At 41.2% G+C, this 20820-nt stretch overlaps 2 protein-coding genes across 10 annotated transcripts in view; both read left to right on the forward strand.

The window, feature by feature from the left end:
- The window catches only part of celsr1a (cadherin EGF LAG seven-pass G-type receptor 1a), a 117269-nt gene extending 115084 nt beyond the window's left edge, over positions 1-2185 (forward strand). For 3 of the 6 annotated variants that reach the window (XM_085768654.1, XM_085768656.1, XM_085768658.1), the window contains one exon: positions 873-2185. In XM_085768654.1, coding sequence (XP_085624780.1) covers positions 873-900 — 28 coding nt within the window. In that variant the 3' untranslated portion in view covers positions 901-2185. Of the gene's footprint in view, positions 1-839 lie in introns of all 6 variants that reach the window. The other 3 variants (XM_085768657.1, XM_085768660.1, XM_085768655.1) reach the window with 3 other exon arrangements.
- An 8247-nt stretch (positions 2186-10432) lies between these two features.
- gramd4a (GRAM domain containing 4a) overlaps positions 10433-20820 on the forward strand; it is a 173840-nt gene continuing 163452 nt past the window's right edge. For 2 of the 4 annotated variants that reach the window (XM_085768623.1, XM_085768621.1), the window contains exon 1: positions 10433-10863. In XM_085768623.1, coding sequence (XP_085624749.1) covers positions 10835-10863 — 29 coding nt within the window. In that variant the 5' untranslated portion in view covers positions 10433-10834. The remainder of the gene's footprint in view (positions 10864-20820) is intronic. The other 2 variants (XM_085768624.1, XM_085768622.1) reach the window with 1 other exon arrangement.

Raw genomic sequence — 20820 nt, forward strand, 5'->3', positions numbered from 1 at the left:
AATACAAAGCTACCATTAGTAGTAATAATAATAATAATAATAATAATAATAATAATAACTTTATTTAAAAACTCAAGTTTACAAAGTGCTTGACAAAACAACACATGAGAGACAAGTCACATACCAGTGCCATAAAACCATAAGAGGATGGATGGACCGCCCAAGCAATACAGCAACATAGGCAATAAGAGAACCCAACAACAAAGACCAGGAGGACTCCAATTAAAATGGAGGATGCAGTTAATTAGATAAAAAGGGGGTATATATGATAAAAGGAGGTAAGATAAGATAAGATGAGAAAAGATGGGATAAAAGAGTTAAAAAAGAAGAAGGCATAAAAAGTAAAACTAAGAGCATCTGAGTAAAACTGTGAGGTGTAGTGAAGGGCGTGATAGTTGGTTTAATTCCCCATTCTACTTTTAGATTCACTAAGAGAGTACGTGTACATTAAGATGGGGAATAAAAATGGGAGGAAACAAAAGGAAAACAATAAGAAGATAGACACATAGAAGCAAGCCTGTAAAAGTGGGTTTTTAGAAGACGACATTAGTCCTGGAGCTCACAGACATGAACTTGGTCTCACTCTTATTGAATTTACGGCAAATCAAATCAGCACATTACACAAAATGTGAAGCTGTTGCTTTGACTGTAGCATGAAATAAATAATATGATCATCCTACTCCAGTGTTGCATGACTTCCCGTATCCCCGCACTCACTTTTATATTGCATGTTTTCACCTTCCTTCCCCTCTCCTTGCATCCTTCCTCCCTGCATCCACCCCTACACCAACACCACCCCATCCCTCTTCCCTCCCTCCCTCCATGTCCTCTGCTAACAGTGGCAGTAACGAGACTTCGATCTGACCTGTTAGGAAAACCCAGACCAGCCTACCTTTGTAAGGAGGAGCGAGCAGGGGAGACCGCTGGGGGATGAGCGCAAGAGTGTGAGAGTGACGGGGACTGAAATGAACAGAAAAAAAAAGAAGATGGAGGGGGGACATGAAGATTGGGCTCTCGCCTTGATCTGTCCATCCTTCCCTCCTCTCGTGTTCCCCACTCTCTCCGGAGAGCAGTATTAATTGCAGACTTTAAGACTGCCTGAATCAAGGAAATAAGCGATACCGGAAAGATGTGAGAAAAAATAAAGGGAATGCTGTGTTGGACTGTACCAAGAGAGGATGAAATGGAGCCATGTGTGCCAAAACCACTAAAGGAAACGGAGACGGAGAGTCAGAAGATGAAGAATGCCCCCAGCATGCATTGCACGCCCCCAAAATGACCGTGGTTTTTGGGGGGGTCGTTATATCGCTTTAAGCTGGACAATAGTTTGGGACAGCTTCTTTTCTCGTGGAGAAAACAGATGTATAACCACTGTGCATGAACCCATACAAGCTGGTACAGTCTCATTTGTAGTCCAAATGGATTTCAGGGACTACAAGTCCCCCTAAAGCGTCATGAGACGTAAACTTGACACAACCTGTTCTCATTGACTTTTGGACACTTCCAACTTGTTGATACCGAACAGCGCTATCACACACCAAGTGCTCTTTTCTTCTTCTTCTTCTTTTTTTAAGTCAAAGAAAGGCCACTCCAGCCTCTCCATGCAGTGCATTTAGAGTGTAATTAATGTGTAGATAATGTTAAAGGTGAAGAAGAAATTATCTATTTTGTACTTAAGCTGTAGCAAGGACAAGTCTCTAAACTAAAAATCGTTTGCCTGTGTTACGTTGGGATTGTGAAAAATCACTTGATATGCTGGTTTAATCAACTGCGAACAATAATCTGTGCCTTCATCCTGGATCGAGGCCTTTACACACATGCACATGCTCACACACACACACACACATACACATATTGTATTAGCCTGCCTGCAGTGGGCTTTCAGGTGACACACCTTATTGTGCACACATGCACAAATAACAGAAGCAAGACTGTCATGTGTGTGCGTGCTTGTCCCAAGCACGAGCACAAACTATAGGGCTTGAATGAAGACTAATCATACAGAACGGAGGGGACCCCCCCACCCACCCCCTCTGTTTATAACTCAGTTTAAGCACTATGAACCTGAAGCCTTCTGTCTCCTTACTCCTGGTTACCAAAGTCATAAACTATAGTGCATATGCAGAGTAGGGTTGGAGTCAGCTCACTTTTAATTCAGTTTCATTACCAAAAAAAAAAAAGTAAAGCACAGAATTAGGTTTAATAGATGTTTTTTGCATTTTCAGAACTATTTGTAAGTTTCACTATTGCCACATAGCTAGCGTTAGCATTAACAGCTGTTTACATAGCAGTCTAAAAGAAATGGTGTTAGTTCAGTATCAAACTTGTTTTCTTAACTCGTCAAGAGAAGAAGAGAAGAAAACTTACAAATACCCCCTCTACATTGAGCTGATAAAGCAACCCCTTAATGTGAATGAAAAGTCTTTTTTTCTGAGTCTGAATTCCAAGTGACCCGCTCTAATGCACTCTTCAGCTTGTAAGTAAACTTCTGTCTGTCTGGTTTACCACTCCCTGAATGCCTTTATACTATACATACTGTACGCCCCCAGTGTTTTGCCCTCATGCAGTCACTGCTGCCGATAAATGTCTTTGGTATTTTTTTTTGTTTTTTTTTTAGTGATCCAAGACACTGGAAATGTTTTGTAACATAATGTATATTTATTTTTTATGGTTTTAAGACACTGGAAAGAAAAGATGATTGTGACTGTAAGATTAAAGATGACATGATGAATTTGTAACCATGTTGTGGCCTTTATACATCTTTGCTGAGGCGGAAGCTTTGCTAACTGAAACTTGTACACAATCCAAGGAAAAATTAGGCAACATCAAGTGATGAGGAACAGAATTTCTTACTCACTCACTTTTATAGTTTTAGGGTATATCAATTGTATGTGGAAATTGTTGGCAGCTGTCAATTTAGATTAATGAAATGAGGTAAACCTTCGCAATCAGTGATAATTAATGTTTTATTTACTTGTCTAGCCATGTACAGAGTTTTCATCCTGCTTTGCATATAGTACAAGAACCACATACATTTTAAAATGTACTTTAAAGATGCTGGATTTCTATTTTTTTACAGTTTAAAAAAAGGATCAGGCACTGAATGAATTTTCTGTTGATGTTAAAACAGTTTAGGCCAGTTCACATGAGAATCTTCAGCCCTGTATACTCTTCTCATGCTTTGATTGGTACTTCTGTTCTGTACATCAACAACATTATAATTTTTTAATATGTTGCCAGGCACTGTCAATCACATCTGTATGTAAAGATGTGACAGGATATTATAAATCCTTTTTTATTATTGTTCATGAATGTTTCATTTTTATCGAGAAAAACGTCTTTTAGGGGCTTTAACGGTATGCTAAACAGATAAGGTAGATAAGGAGGGAGGACAGAGGAACAGATACATTGACAGAAAGCTGGTAGGAATTCAACAGAGGTGACTGGTTTCAAACAGAGAGTCAGTCTGAAGGGCAGTGTGTCTACTGTGCAGATATTGTCCATACAAGGTCATGTGTAGGGAGAGCAGTCCGTCTGAAACCTGGTAATCAGTGGACGATCGGCCGACTGAGTAAACCTATGGTGTAAAGTCAGCACAGTGTGAGAGCTTATTAATGGTCAGCTGCTTCTCTGTTGGGCTGAACACATGGAGTCTGTTTGAGTCAAAGTGGGTGGGAGGCTTTATATGTGAGTATCTGTGTTAATCCCTATAGAACAGTGGTGGCTGATAGGTTGCCTCACTTTGATCTGGACCCGCAACTCCACAGAAACCCTAGTTTCTATACCATTAGGACAGAACAGACCTACTGTACAGTAAAATTAAGTTTCTTTTATTATTTGATACTGCTATTTATTTCACAAATAAATATCCTGGTATGAGATGATTATGCTTTTACTTGTGTATGTAATGTAAATATATAAATTATATAAAACTGTCATTGAGATGTTTTTGACATGAATTTCTATTAAGCATGTGTCTGAAACCACTGGTTAGCCCCACACTAAACTTTTCCCCCCACATTGTTTACATTTTTTCCACAGCTCAGCTCACTTAAAGACCTGACACTTTGCACTGGCATTCCAAGGTAAGCCCTTGACTTAAATGTTTGTCTTCAGCCGTATGCACCAGATTAGGAGAGATGCACAAAAGCGGCAGTGGATCAAAGGGCTGGAGAGAAGTATAAGACTGTAAGGGTTCGTTTTGATTAACCTAGGGGTGTGAGTGTCTGGGGTTCATAGGTCATTGACATAAAGGACTTATGTAAGGTTAGTCACCATGTCAGGGCTGGGAAATGGGGGTAAATTATTGTCAGCAGGTGGAGTGAAAGGTTAGATGGCAGAGTCAGGTTTCAGAAGCCTATTGGGCGGTTAGTTGTCATGGCAACTGAAGCCTGTCCTCCCTTCAGGTGACAGAAGGTGCAAAGATGAAGTAAGGAGCACGGACTGAGGCAGCATGTCAAAATATGATGAGTATCAGGGTTAGCTGTAATAGTAATGCAACATGTTTATAGTAGGTGTACACTATCTTCTCTATTACATGACATTACATGAACTTCGGTCAAAACAGGTATCATTCTGTCAGGTGGTCTGTATTTCACTTTGGTATGAAACCTTGAGCTTGAAACCTGAGGAGCTATGCAGGCAGCAGTAACTCGTCTCAGAGCTGTATCAGACTGACCCTCTGCCCCCCACTTTATCTCTGTTCCATCACAACCTGGCAAACTGAATTATTTAGAGTCCGCAGAGCCACAGTTGGCAAGCTGAACCATGCTGAACGGGACCAGGTGGGAGGAGGAGAGAGGATGACTGATGCAACTGTGCCATCTACTGGAGGACAATGGAAAATCAAAGCTCATGTAGAGTGTGTACAGTTTGTAAGTTTGTGAGGACAGTTGATGGGGAGAGGGGGATGAAATGCAACTTGCAACCAATTTTTTTTTATTTTACAAGCAAAGGAAATCATAGGAAAGCAATTTAATTAATTCATGAATCAATTTAATTTAACTCAGCAGACTCTGGGGGTTCATTGCTACAGCCTTTCTTGGTCTAGTGGCTGATGGTGGCCAACGTGACTCTTATTCAGCAAGATGACATTAGTTTAGGTTTAGAAATAAAGGTTCTGTATAAAAAAAAAATACTTAAAGAATATTAATCACAGAATCTGAAATACCTTTAAAGGAAGAATCTGTAGGATTTTCCAAAAAGATTAAAAGTAGATTTATACAAAAGAAATCCTGCACCTATTGGCTTCTAGTCATGTGTGGTGTTGACTGTGTCTGCAATTACTATGCTTGCCTGTATTTTGATGTAGTCGGGTGTGTGTTTTCCCCAGCCAATGAGTGGATGTGCGGTGCCATGGGCCTGTATAAAAACAACCAAGATAGCCACTGGACACTAGATGGGAGAAATGGTAGATACACACTAAGCAGCGAAGAAAAGGAAAAAGAGTCAGAGTGAGGTGCTGGCCCATACTCGACCATCCTCAATTTCTCCCAGCTTGACTGCGTCAAGTTGCTGTCTTGAATTTAGTATGAACAGCAGTAGATCATGGGTCAGTCCTGACCACTGATGTTGCAGGAGGTGTGTGCAGTTGAGCCCAATACAAATTTGAATGTTGTGTTTACAAACTGCAATGAATACACCTATATAAATTTGAATTACTCACTGATTTTGGACTGCCCATGTGAATCAGTGTACTGTGTACAAGCCAGTATTTTTGGATCAAATGCATCAGAAACAATGGTAATAATGATTATAACAACTCAGTGCTTAAATAAGCAAAGTCAGCTCAGACTAACGTGTACAGCCTATATGACATTTACACTGGGCCACAGCTCATTTTGACACCCCTGGTTTAAAGTTACGGTTCCTGTTAAATTAAAGGGATAGTTCACCCAAAATTCAAATTTCACTCATTATCTCCTCCCCCTCATGTCGACTAAGGGCTGGGAGAAGTTTCAGAGTCCTCCGTGCCTTCTCTGAGTTACAGCGGGGCTCCGTGCAGCACTGCATGTCCATATAACGGACAGGAGCTCACTTTTCTTCGTCCAAAAAGACACACCAAAAAACATCCAAATACCTCCATAGTGCTCGTCTGTAATGTCCCTCTTGTATTGAAGCCCCAACATGAGAAATTGTTCAGAAAAAAATTAAATAAGTATGTTTTAAGCTTGTTTGTAGCGGAAGCTCCCAGTGTTGCTCTGCCAGAATCTCACGCGATTTGCGGAGCTGTGAACTGGGTGTCAATCCAAATCACACGAGATTTGGACGGACTAGGAAGGCACAGAGGACTCTGAAACTTCTCCCAGCCCTTAGTCGACATGAGGGTGAGTAGATAATGAGTGAAATTTGAATTTTGGGTGAACTATCCCTTTAAAATATATACTTATTTAATTTTTTAAATAATTTCTTATGTTGGGGCTTCAATACAAGAGGGACATTACAGACGAGCACTATGGAGGTATTTGGATGGTTTTTGGTGTGTCTTTTTGGACAAAGAAAATTGAGCCCCGTTCTCAACCGTCATATGGACATGCAGTGCTGCACGGAGACCCCCTGGAACTCAGAGAAGGGACGGAGGACTCTGAAACTTCTCCCAGCCCTTAGTCGACATGAGGGTGAGTAGATAATGAGAAATTTGAATTTTGTTTGAACTATCACTTTAAGAGCACAAGAAGGGCTGACTTAATGCCACATTTGTAATGGATCTTGTAGTGCGAAGGTTTCAGTTTAGGTTAGAGGTGAAAGTAGGTGAAATGAGAAAAAGGTCCTCAGAAGCATAGCACTGAAAACCACAGCTGACAAAAATAGGTTTTAGTCAGCTGTGTTGAATCAGTGGTAATAAATAAAATGAGTCTCATATATTTTATTATGTTTACACTGGAAGGTAATTTCTACTGAAATCATATCTAATTACTTGTTAGATCAAAGTGATGTTCATGTGTAATCACCCGTCTTATCCAAATGTTTTTTTTGCATCAGCAGCCTCATGATCCGTCCTCCCTCTCCTCCCCACTGTCCTACAACTGACTCTGAATACACTGTCTGTTGCATAAGACACGCATGGTTGTGCAACCCTCTAGAAAATGCCGGTTTGGGATTAAGAGGTTTATTACAGGGTTTCTAAATGAGCGCAAAGGGAGGATTTGGGAAATCTCAACAGCAGTAGTTTTGCTAGAAGACATCTGAAGAGGATAACAAGCCAAAAACCCATTGTGTGTGTATTTGATCATTTTTGTGCATTAAGAATGACTAAGGGGAATCCCATCTAAAAGCATTAGTCCCCTTGTTTGCTGCGTAATCTGTGATGACTGTGCAAACCCTGAGTGGTTTCCCATCAGAGCTTAGAGTATTTACAGATCAAGTTTTGCATGGTTATTCATTTCCAATGATACATCCTGATGCAGCTGAAATAACGTGGATGAGATGAAGGCCATAAAACCATGGAGGCAGACAAGGGGACAGAGAGATTTTAGTTACGTCTGAGCTGACGGTCCCGTTAAGTGATGCCTCAAAAATGATTATGTAATGGGGATTAATAAGAGATTCCTGATTGATTCAAATAATTTAATCAAAAGTCCCCCATAATTTTCATCATGTCTTTCCATCATTCTCCCTTCTAGGCACACTAGAAACACCATCTACTACAATACAGCTCAGGTCAGCATTGGTTGAAAAATTACATTCTCTCTTCTGATTGGCTGAGTGATCAAATAAAAAAAATATGGCAGATTTCAGATAAACACAGACAACAAAAAAATCCAAACGAATCCTATAAGGTTGGACAGTGGATCTGGGTGGACTGGTCTTGGCATGACAGAGTTATGACTGCTCTGTTGTGACATCACTAAGTTACTGGACCTCAATTTAATTATTTTCAGTATTAATATAGCAGCTAGACCTGCTTTGTAATAATAATTATATAAAAAAATATGGAAGGCTTACTTTTTTGCCCACTTGGGGGCAGCAGAACCAAGTTGTGAAAGTAACACTATCATGTTTCAAATTGATTTAATCGCGTGAGATTTTGACAGTTGCTGATTTAGCAACAGTCACTGTCATTTGGAGTTGTGTTTATGGCTACCTTGTAAAATGACATCCAATATTCACTCTCCTTTTATCTCTGTGTTGGTCTCCACCACCATCAAAGTTAAATAACGTTCATTAGCTGGCTGCCAACTTTGTCTTTCTGTTACCTAGTGCCATGTAGGTGGTGTATAGTAGATTGCTGCTTGATGGTGACTGCAGACTTTCCAAGCTGATTTTCATATTGTCTGATCATTGATGCAAAATACTATGAGGCATGTTCTAGAAATCAAGGACTGTAAACATAACCTTTCGTGTCAGGTCTGCAGAAAGTACACATGGAAAATCGTCGCTTTCAGGGCCTCAAACATTTGCCTACACAAATGTGAGGGCAATCTAAACTGGCACTGTCTCCTTGTCAGTTCCACCTACAGCCACACATGGACTCCTTGTCACCTGGAGCTGCAACTGGCAGAAGGTAAGACACAATTATGACATCTTTTTCTGTCTCTTTCAGGTTTTTAAAGACAGACTAGAGCCTAGATTCTTGTGGAAAAATGCTGGCAACGCTCTAAAGTCTGATCCACTTTCATGCTCACATGTTGAGTTCTTATGTAGGCTGCTGACAGTGTGATTTTGGTGCTGTAGTGAGGAGGTGTCAGCACGGCAGGACAACCAGGCCACAGCTCAAGTAAGGACGGCTGATCCTCATCGGCCTCATTGGTAGTCAGACAGTCACAGAAAGTACTTGTGATTACCTCCCCATAATCTACAGTCTCATCTCAGGGGTCAAGAGTCAAGTCGGCTCCTGTTTCTCTCCTGCTTTCTATCTGTTTCACCCCCGACAATCAAGTCCCTCTTTTGTTTTGTCTGTTCATTCACAGAGTGCGCCATGCGGAGTGTGGTGACAAGGGGATTGTCAGAGGATTCTGTTAAATCAAGGCCATTTTATCACACAGAAACACAACTGCTGAATTAGGCGGATAACTAGGACGACAGGGAAGCCTCCGAACCTGGATTCTGTTACTTACAGAAGCGGAGTGGAGTCTCACTGGTGGACATCACAACCATGCAAAGGTTAGTGCTTCAGAAAACGCAATTCTTTATTCATCTGCTCAGCCTCTTTGAGCTCGCTGACTTATCTTTGACATCAGCCTACTGTAGACTTTGCAGGCAGTCAAACCAAGGGGGCAGTTGTCGGTCTGAGAAGTGAAGCTCACTTCCGCGTTCAAAAAACTGCAATCCCCTCGAATTCCTCTGGGGGCTGGTGTCAGAAGGGAGCATTCCCCATAGACCCCCATGTTAAAATCGCCGACTTTACATCCTCAGTAAACATGTTAAAAGCCTGGTGTCAGAACGTTTTTTCGTCTCAATCGATAGTTTCTACCCCCGCACACACTCTGAGGGGGGTGAATTTTTTTTAACTCTACAGTTTTACTGTTATTAGGTTAAAATTCTGGCCAATCAGGGCGCGGAAACGTTGAGTGACAGGTCCGAGCAGCTCCGTGGACAGCTGCTTCGAGGCCAGTGGGCGGGTTCTCGGCCGGCCAATCCAACATGGCGCTGTTCAGGCCGCCATATTTGAGTCACAAAAACGACTCCCCAAAACCAATGGGTGACGTCACGGACGCTACGTCCATTCTTTTTACAGTCTATGAGTCAAACACAGAGATGAACAAAACCACATTTATACATACATTTGTTTAACCAGTATTTGTTATCTATTAGGTCTAAATCACCAGTAATGGGGTCAGAGGTAGTGAAATTACAGAAAATAATTTTACACAATAGGCCTACACAAAGTAATTTTTACTAGGCTACAATAGATCTTGGCAGCATGGCAACATAAAGAGGCCCGTCAAAGTCAAGTTCATATACCTATTTCATATTATTGTCATTTCATATATTTTCCACCAAAAAGGTGTGAAAAGAGCTTTTGGACAACACTTACTCCTTGGCAAAAAAAAACCTATACCCTTATAGTTTTAGGTTCTTAAGTTCTTTTTTTTTTTTTTAATCATTCTTAATTTATTTGAAAATCAAAAAGCAAAAATTATTCATTCTGGTTATTGTAGCATCAGCATTTGGGACCAATGGGGCACTTACATTTGGCTTATTTAGGATATAGCTAGGATAAGAGATGAAGGCTACCGTACATTCAAAGTCAATAATATAATATAATATAATATAATATAATATAATATAATATTTTGTAATCATTGATGTTTAATTACATTATAATGAGGGCACTGTTTACCCACCTGTTTTATAATTCAGCACTACATGATGACAGTGGCAACCACAGGGCGGTGGTAAGGAGAGGTGTCTGTGTCTGAAGCATGGCGCGCCGCCCACGGCCCCTTTAAGACGGCGGCACCGAACACTGACGAAATTTCCTCGGCCCTGCTCCTTCGGCCGTTTCTCCGAAATCAACAAGAGGCAAAAAGCGAAGCTGGTATCCGCAAGCTCCGGAGCCAACGGCGCTAGTCAGGGCAGCTCTTTCCTGGGAGAAGCAGGAGGAGGAGGAGGAGGAGGAGGAGGAGGAGGTGGTGGTGGTGGACGCAACTGGTATTTCCCCCCTCTCTCTTCTGTATCGGTGTCTGCCTGCCTGAACTGAAGTACACCCAACAGGAGACGACATTTAGCTCGTCACTGAGAAAGAAACCAGAGGATATCATTGGGGATGTGTGGACCCGAGTGAGCGGTGTTCTTTTTTTTCCACCTTCTTTTTTAAATATAATTTGGACGGTCCTGACTGAGCAGCAGGTGTACTGAAGGATAAAGCAGACTACAGGGACTCTCAGTGTTCATGAAACTTTGCTACGATTTGCGTGCTGGGTAAGAGCATTCGTTCTTTTCCCTCCCTTTTATCCGTATCTATAGGGTTAGGGTTATACGTCTGTTATTTAAGACATGGTAATAATTAAGGGTATTGTTTAATGTCATCATTCGGGATCACACAGGATGCGGATTCTTCTGCATGTTGTTATCTCTTCATGCTACCGGATGAGAAAACATGTCCGACAATTTGAGGGTTTATTGAAACAGTTGACTCGAGGCCTGACTTCAAACTCCACCGTTTAATCCGCGTTTTAAATGTAACGGTCACATTGTGTAGTTTGGCCTAGCTAGCTGACATCTCACTGTGTCAATATTCCATGAAGCCGTTAAGTCTAACGGTCGTCCCCTGTCGGTGCTGTTTTTCAAAGTAACGTCCATTGCCGCGGCCGCCCCCCCTCCCCAACAACTGTGTAGCGTTTCTTCTTAATAATTATCCAACCAAGCTAATTTGTTCGCATATTTGAATACATTAAAGGCAGCCATTGCTCTTGTGGTTCATTTATATTCGTGCACTAGTGGAATGAAACTTGACCTGTTGTCCATCACTGGTGAAATTTGGATAGGCTATACATTATAAACGTTACACATTGTTTGATATTCGGTTAAAGTTGCGTATCATGTTATCTGAAAGTGCGGAATGATTTGTGAAGTGCTGGCTGTCTAGATAGATAGAAACTTTACGGATCCCATGGGGAAATCCTTCCAGGAAATTTTGGTTCCAGTTGCAGCACCATATGATAAAGGAGAAAAGGGAAAGAATATGCACAAACCCAATTCTAACAACAACAACAACAACAACAACAACAACAGTGTCAAATATCAATATCAATAGCTTATGGTCCAGCAGCAAAAACTCAAGTGTGAATAGCCTATAGCAGATAAAAATGTTAAACATGTGCAAAGGCAGCAGTAATTGCATCGTCCTAAGTGACTTTTTAATTAATTGACAAAAAAATAAACTTTGACATTTCTGAGGAAAGGTGCTGTCAAACAAACATTAACTCCATTCATTTTCAGTAAGGAGGTGGCGCCAGGCTTTACTTTCACGTCCTGTATTGTCACAGCATTGTTCTCCACACAGAGAGTAGTTCACATTCGATTACAATTTGACCCGAGTAAGCATTGTCCATCCAAACTGAAAGAGGGGGCAGATTGGCTGGTTGTTAAGGAAGAATTGATTAATAATATCCATGTTTATATAACCGCGTGCCTGGTGAAATAATAGCAGCAGAGAGTAGGAGGGATGGTACATAGCTGGTGGATAGTATAAGGGCAGTGCTAGTAGGTTAACAACAACAAAGTATTTACATGCTTCAAAAAGCTACTAAAGTTGCGTTATCTTCTTCTAAACTCAAGATATACTCTGACATCTTTTAGAACCAATGGAGACACTGACTGCGTTTACATGCACTTCAGTTTTTTAAGTACCCCGATTATTGATCAAATTCGGGGTATGGTGTTTACATGAAGTTAGAGAACCCCAGTTATTCAGTATCCCTGTATACATGATAAATACAGTATCCCGGTTTCTGATTACTGCGTCTTACGTGCGTATGTGTGTTTCATTCATGTTTATTATTTACAACAGGAAGCGCAACTAGTACTAGGAAATATAGGTCCGAAAATTTACAAATTAAAAATGCTGCCATGTTTTATAACTTAATAAAAGAAAGGTAAATTCAATGCAGACTGATCGGTTCATTGTAAAACATGCTTTTATTGATGTAAAAGTGGTGATTTCTGTACACACGTTAGGTGACAGAGCCTCCAGGCAGCACTGCTCCTCCAATACACACATGAAGCTTCACTTTTCATTCAAACAAACTAAGGCAACTGCCACAATTATTAGATTTCATCAATGAGACTAGCATTTATCTCCTAAAAATAATATAACCAGCCGGCAGTAAACATCTAAAAACCTACGGGTAAGTTAATTAACGACCGTCTTCTCTCCCGAGGTGACGGAGTAGTCTGGCCGGCGAGCACGTCAGGAGGCGGGGTTGCTGTCTCTGTGATGTCCCGGTCACAGCTCACACAGGTGGAGCTTCACTCCTCCGGAAAACGTCGTAGCAAACTTGTAAACAGCCGTCATGTGGATAAACCGGCCGCACATTGGGGATCTAAACAGTGACTTTCTCGCATGAAAAAAAACTAACAAAAAAACTTAATAGTCTCCTCGTTGCTCCAGAATGCGCTCTTGTTGTCGCCGCCATTTTGTACGTAACGTATCTATGGTAACAGTTACGTCAGCTGGCTGAGCAGCTTTCAGATATCGGGGTACATGCTCCAGTATCCTGATTTCTTTCGGAGTTCTCCGGGCAGCAAAATCGGGTTTCTCAAAATCGGGATATGAGCTTATCCCGATTTCTGGAATCGGGAAATGGTGTTTACATGCGCAAACACAAATTCGGGGTACTTAAAAAACCCGATTGAAATCGGGGTACTGAAGTGCATGTAAACGCAGTCACTGTTGTGTGTATACATTACTCAGCACAGAGGTGAAGTTTTCTGCTGTCATTCCACATCGTCACACACATCGTAGTGCACATGACTTATGATGTTGGAAAGAAAAGCCTCACTGACACAAATAACCCAAAACAATATGTTGGTTTTGAAAAATGTATGTCATAACTGGCTTTTATTCTTGTTCAGCCAAGTACACGTTGCCCAGAGGGTTGCATTAGTGGGGTAGATAAAAACTAGCGCATTCTTCTTGTTCCGACCATTTCCTCATTACTCTTTTCTCCAGATTGGTTGACTGCCTGGGACTCTCTACTTGCTCATGTTTCTCTTCGCTCCAGGCCCTTGTTTAGCATCCGACTACAAACAGAACAGAATGTGTCTAATTGGTCTAATTAAAGTCCATCACATCTGCACCCTCCTTCCTTCCTCCTCCTCCCTTGACATCAGATAAAAAGAAGATGAAAACATTTACAATAACAATTATCAAGTTTGAGATTGTGTTCCAGTTTAATTAGTATGTCTCTGCTCAGTAGCTACTTATCTGTCAGAGATTGAGCAGCTTGGTGCGAGAGGTGATATAACAGTTGCCTGTGGGCCAGTTGAAAAATGTAAATCTTTCTGCCAGACTTACAATGGCACCCAGTAGTATACATTGTTTCAGCATTTTATTTATTTTGAACTAGGCCTGGGCGATAAACCGAAAATTTACCGATACCGAAATTTACGACGATAACCGACGTCATTTTGTCCATGTCGGTATATTCAGTCTTTTTTGGCTGTGTGTGTTGGTAGTCTATGTGCATGTCCCTTTAAGAGCCGTACTACGTGTTCAGCGTGTGTAGTCACGTGACTCCACCCCATCCAGTCTGTAACAGGAAGGGACAGAGCCGGGGACACACCGGCAGCAGCGCAGCGAGCGCGCTGAACTGCACTGAGACTGTTGTTATTTTTTCACCTGAGTTAAACACCTCGCTGAAATGTCGGATTAAAAACGCGCACCGGTCGCCACCGTCACGTGATATTGTCAACAGACCATCTTGAAGGGAGTGACAAAGAGATTATAGACAGAAACGGACATGACGGCGTTAAATTTATGGGCTGAAATAGCCACGTTGACGTTCTTTATTGATAAACAGAGCGCCGTCCAGCGGGTCGAGGCACTTGAAGCTCTGACCCCATTATGAAATATTGGCGCCAATAATTAAGAAGCAGCAGCAGCCACAACTAAATGTAGCGAAAACGTTCAAAAGTTGAAGCGGCCGCGGCTGCTGAGGTAGTCATCTGGTTGAGGAGGAAGAGCAGCTTGTTCCAAAAAGAAATTCTGGGGCCTAATGTGTGCTGTAATAATGTGTGCTTATCAGTTGTTCAATAACTCTTAACAACTAAAAGTACTTTATTTGTATTAGGGCTGAACGATGTATCTTTTTCTGATCGAAATCGCGATTTCAAACAGCGCGATCACGTGATCGTCAAAGCTGCGATTTTTTTCAGTGCTCCTGACTGACCTAGGATCTGTTTTCGACTATTTCACACATGCATGCCGTCTCCGTCCCATGCCATGTTTCTTAATAAATAATTTTCTAATCAATGCTTAACTTTAGTTTTCATTCTTGCATTAGAGTAATGACATTTATTTTGAATGGAATGATGTAATATCTGTTAATGTTACTGTACATTATGTATATTGCACTGAAACATGATTTGAAGAAAATCGTGAAACAAATCGAAATTGAAAAATCTGCCAGAAAAATCGCAATTAGATCTTTTCCTAAAATCGTTCAGCCCTAATTTGTATTTTCTTAACATATTTTCAGACAGTGTATAGTTTTAAAGTGGCACCTCTGTAAATACAGCAGTTATAGCAAAAACAAAATCGCAATAAATAGGTCCAGGGTCCAGGGGAGGCATGCTATTTTTTGCACGGGGGGGGGGGGGGTTGAGTAGTTATTGTTCATTTATCGTTATCGAGGCGAACTGCTCAATATATCGTGATATTGATTTTAGGCCATATCGCCCAGCCCTATTTTGAACCATCCGTCACTTGTCACTTCTTTATGAATAAAGAAACGTGAATTGAGGAAGAGTCGCAGGCACAGCTATCCATGGGAACATCCTGGTCAGTGCTGGCAGATGAGATATTTTGAGGTCATTAACCTTTTTCTCTCTGAGTGTCTCATGAACCTTGTAAAAGTTGAGAAAAGCAGCACAGGGAGGTTTCTGGCTTGATTGGGCCCTGTTTCCGCAGTATTTAAACACCATGGATGATGATGATGGTGATGATGACGACAGGATGTCCTTGTCTGATTTCATGCAACACATTTAAGTGAGAGCACCTGTTAAAGGAAGTGTGGTTTAGACTAGCTACACTGTGGTATTTCCACCTAACACTTAGCTATTGTCAAACTTTCTGTTTTCGTGAAACCAAACCTGACTGCCTAATGTCCCAGAAAATACACTTGCATAGAAAGTGGCCTACTTGTGTGAGTGCTCTAGCCTTTATTGTGCTCAACAGTATGTGCCTGTTTGAGTGCATCCACTGGCCCCCTTCTCTTTCATGCATGGCTGATAGGCAACAGTGAAATAGGATGTAAATGTAGAAAGAATCATTCCCTTCTGTTATGGCTATACCAAGCCAGTATCCTCTTATAGATGCAAATAACAAGAGATGATGTAGGCTAGGGCTGGACGATTATTGCAAAAATCATAATTACGATTATTTTGGTCAATATTGAAATCACGATTATTTACACGATTATGCTGGGGGGGGGGGGCGACTATGCTGGATGTATAGCTTGACCATGCTACATTATTACCTTAAATAAACAGTGCCAATGTGTGTTTAAGGTTTTTAAGTTTATAATTTTAAATATTTATTCAAAATTAATTTAAAACTTTTTTATGATCCAGCAGCAGAAACTATACAGGGTGTTTAGCTTAACTTTTCTACATTTTTACCTGAATAAACAGATTTGGAGTAATTGTCATGGTTTAACTTATTAAGAGGGAGAATGGAGGCTCTCTGCTTCCGTGTGTGTCGCTTATTGCGTCTCTGGGATGAAATCCAACCTGGGAAGATCAGAGCCTCCGCCCCGCTGCGCTGTCCCAGCTCTCGTCACAAACGCACCCCATAACTTTTTTTTTCTTTCTTTTTTTGACGCGCCCCATAAGTGATCTCTTGTTTATGACAGATTAAACCACACAAATACACGTCGTAACATCGTATAACGTTATCCGCCGCTCTACAGGGTTAGGGTTAGGCTAACCCTACGCTGCTCTCTCTTCACTGGCGCTGATTTTTAACCGCCGCCGTCAACACCTTCTTTTTACAGTCTATGGTCAACACACGAGTGGACTCGTCCACAGCATTAACTGAGAGAGGAGTGCAATGCAGGCGCGGGGGCGGAAGCGCGCATGTGTGTTTTTCAGAATAAAACACCAATAGACAAAAAAAATAATCGTTTTTCTTCGATTACAGTGTTTTTGTGAGAAGCCAAAATCGTAATCACGATCAAAATTCGATTAATCGTCCAGCCCTAATGTAGGCTACCTCAATAGTTGTTATTATTTTTGAAAGACTATTTTGAAAATGTTGACCAATAGTGGGCATTTTAAATCAAAGTCACAATTCTTAAAGGGATATTTCAACATTTTGGCAAATCTGCCTATTGCCATAATCCCTATAGTTTTAGGAGTAGGTTCATTCCCTTTAATTGTCGGTGCAAGCTGTTTTTAGATCGGCGGGACAGAGACCCGCTATGAAATGAAAAGTCACTCCGCCCAGCAGCCGTGTCTGGATTGTAGTTCTGGCTATGCATTTGCCTCAAAAACAACTCTGTCTTGGGCGTCGCGTGGCGTAGTGGTTGGAGCGGGCGCCCCATGTATAGAGGCACAGTCCTCGCTGCAGTCGGCCCTGGTTCGAGTCCCGCGTCGGGCGCCATTTGCTGCGTGTCGTTCCCCCTCTCTCTGCCTCCCCGTTTCCTGTCTGTCTCAACTGCGCTATCTATAAAGGCATAGATGCCCAAAAAATATACTTAAAAAAAAAAAACAACAACTCTGTCTCGTAACGTTCCATTATTATTTCATAGCGTGGTGAATGTGCAGGTCACAACTTGTCCACGAGAGCATTTTGGAGTTGTTGGATTGTGTATTTGATGAGTTTGATGAGGGAAAGGCGAAAATACCACGCGCCGTGCAGAGCTCACGTCTTGGCCCCACCGATCTAAAAACAGCTTGCACTGACAATTAAAGGTAATGAACCTATGGCAATATGCCAATTTGCCAAAATGTTGAAAAATACAAGTCACTGCACAAAAATGCTATTGATAAATGGTATGAAAAATTGTTTATTGAGTTCATGAAGAAAAAAAATACTTAAATTCAGTAAAATAATTTTTCATCTTATGTCTCATGATGTTTGACCAATAATACATTTCTATACTGTCAGCTTTGGTAATTATATATTAATTATAGAAACTACTGATTACTTTCTTGATTCATTGGTTGGTCTAGCAGAAAATAAGAAATGAAAATGAAACATGAAAGATAAATCAGCCACCAAAATGATGACGTAGCAGGGTTTTTTCTGCATTATAAATTTTGTGGCGGCCGCCTCACTCAAATTGTCTGCCGCCGCGCTGGAATCTTGATTGAAAATCAGTGTAGTTATGGAAGCTCAGTGGCGCTGTTTTCAACTCGGTTCAACTCTACCGCAGCAGAAGGGGTGCGTTTGATTTCAGCTCCGGGCCGCAAGATGACGTTGACGCGCTGCTTGTGTGCCCGCGGGGGCGGGGCTCATCGGGGCTGTGCTCTGTTCAGACGTTGTGCTGAGCGTGAACTAACGCACCTCACCGGCGCAGAGCGTGAAGCGAGAGAGAAGGAGACGGAGGTGTGTACTGTGAAGCGAGTGTTGAGTCCGCTCGCAGCAGGACAGATAATCAGATGGATAATCGGTAAAGTTAATAATTTCACTTAATGTGGCCATGAACAAATTAATTCCGATGTTACGATCGCCTGCAGTGTTGCCCAAACGCAAATCTTGAATAGATCTCCGCTGTTTTTACATTTACAGCACCTAAAATGCACTGAAACCTATTTTCATACGCACACCAGCCTCGCTTTCAATAAAACACACACTCGCATACCTATATGAAAACAATAAAACAAAATTTAAAAATTTGAGTTGTTGCTGTAGTTTATTTAGTTTAAATTAATAAAGCTTCATATTTAAAAGTAGCGCAAAGTAGAGCTGTCAGAAATTAAAAGCAGCCTCATCTCGTCATATTTGCAGCAACACTGTTGCTTCAGGCTGCGATCAACCTTTTTTTGTATCTCTCATCCTCTCTCTCCATCAAAACAACCTGCTGCTCTTGGCTGAAATCAGCCCATTGTCGCTCCATTTAGTGAGGAAGCAGAATAATATGACGCCAAACGCCTTGATTGATGTGAACGCGCACAGAGCATGAAGCTGAGAGCCGGACTTAACAAACCAAGTTGATAACCAGCTTCGTAGTAGGACCGTGTTAACTAACTCAGACCGGGACTTAGTTGAGCTGCAGCATGAACACAAAGCCTGGATCTGTTGAGTCTCCTTCGCAGTAGGGAGCTCAGGAGTCGGTTTTTTTTTTTCCTCGGCCTTTATTTTGAAGGGACAGCTAGAGAGAGATGGGTACGCGGAGATAAAGTGTGTGTGTGTGTGTGTGTGTGTGGGGGGGGGGGGTGACACGCATCCCCCCCCCCCCGCCTCAGCCCAAATTTTGGCCAGAAAAAACCCTGCGTAGGCTAAGATGAGACCTTTCTGCGGTTGTCCTGTGTTATAAAATAGAGAAACACTGATGTAGAGCAAAGGGCAGTAGACCGCCTGTTACAGTCTGAGATCCACAAAGGACTGGGATTGGCTCTCTCTGCAAGTGTGACCTCTTTGGCCAAGAGTAACCTCCAGCTACTACAGGTCATTAGCAGAAGATTAAACAGACAGACGTAAGCATACACTCGTGCGCACTCAAGACACAGTGTATTAGGCTCGTGCAGGAGGTACACACCGGGCTCATAAAACTACTCACGCTTGACTAATGTATGCAGTCGTAAACAAATACTATCAACCCTGCGGGGTTTGCTACATTGTCATTTTTGTTGTATTCCAGGTTGGTATATGGTATACTATATGGTATGTGTCAGCACTGGCTTGATTCAGTAAAGGTGACTGTAGGTATCTTTGTGAAAGTACAAGCTGAGCAAATGACTCATGGAAGCTGTTATAACCAGACAGTAACAGTAGACCTTGAGCTAAAGCCTCTTCCTCCTCCTCCTGTCTTTTCATCTTTTCATCCTCTATTAAAGATGTTGTGGTTGAGACTGCCCCTGGACTAAAGATATTATTTCAAAAAGAAAATAAATAAAAGAGAGGTAGACTGAAGAACACCGCAGCAAGAGGAGGAAAAGAGTAGCATTGGGACATGTAATGTGCTCTCAAAAACAGGCTTACTTTCTGAAAGAATTATGGCTGTTTTTGTGAATGTTCACACTAAACTTTAGGTGTTACAGAGTTTCAGTGGCGCTCTGAATGAAATGTTCTTTTCTGTTATTTCTTTCTGAATAGGTGAATGTGCACCTACGCTTTCACTGTCATCTGTCATTGACTAGACTTGATGACAGGTAACCTAGACTAGTTTTAAGTTTACCGTTGGCCGACCGAACTGTTGCATGATGGAAGTGGATTCAGGTGGTTATTGTGACAAAAGATTTCATGGTAGCAGGTGCACTCAAAAAAAGAATTCATTGGATGAACGTAATTTAATCATGCCACATATATTCCATCTAAACAAATCATGTTTAGTCAGTCTATCTTGATTGTGTTGGTCTGATTTAATTAAATTACGTTAGTGCAACACAATTTAATCGTGTTGGATGAACTAATACTGGTTTTGTCTGCTATACTAGTATAAATCTTGTTGGATGTTAAAATAGGTTTTGTCTGTTAAACTAATGTAAATCATGTTGGATTAACTAATATAGGTTTTGTCTGTTATACTAATATAAATCATGTTGGATTAACTAATATAGGTTTTGTCTGTTATACTAATATAAATCATGTTGGATTAACTAATATAGGTTTTGTCTGTTATACTAATATCTTGTCTTAGTGTTGTTTTCACTGCTGGTGTAAGCATTATGTTTAACTAACATACATAAACAACAAGCATAAAGGTTTACAATTTTTATTTAACATTTGGGTGCAACATAGAATTGACACCTTACCATTGTCTTATTGTCTTTGATGCATCTCCACAATATGCCACAGTACAACTTAACTGCAGACTTAACAGTGTCTTAAATCCTTCCAGCACTCAATGAAAAGCACATTTTCTCCAAAACTCATGTTGTTTGTGTCAAATATTAAAGGGATAGTTCACCCAAAATTCAAATTGCACTCATTATCTACTCACTCATGTCGACCACGGGCTGGGAGAAGTTTCAGAGTCCTCCGTGGCTTCT

This window comes from Trachurus japonicus, chromosome 23, assembly GCF_045865225.1.
Source record: "Trachurus japonicus isolate A0001 chromosome 23, Traja_1.0".
NCBI lineage: Eukaryota > Metazoa > Chordata > Actinopteri > Carangiformes > Carangidae > Trachurus > Trachurus japonicus.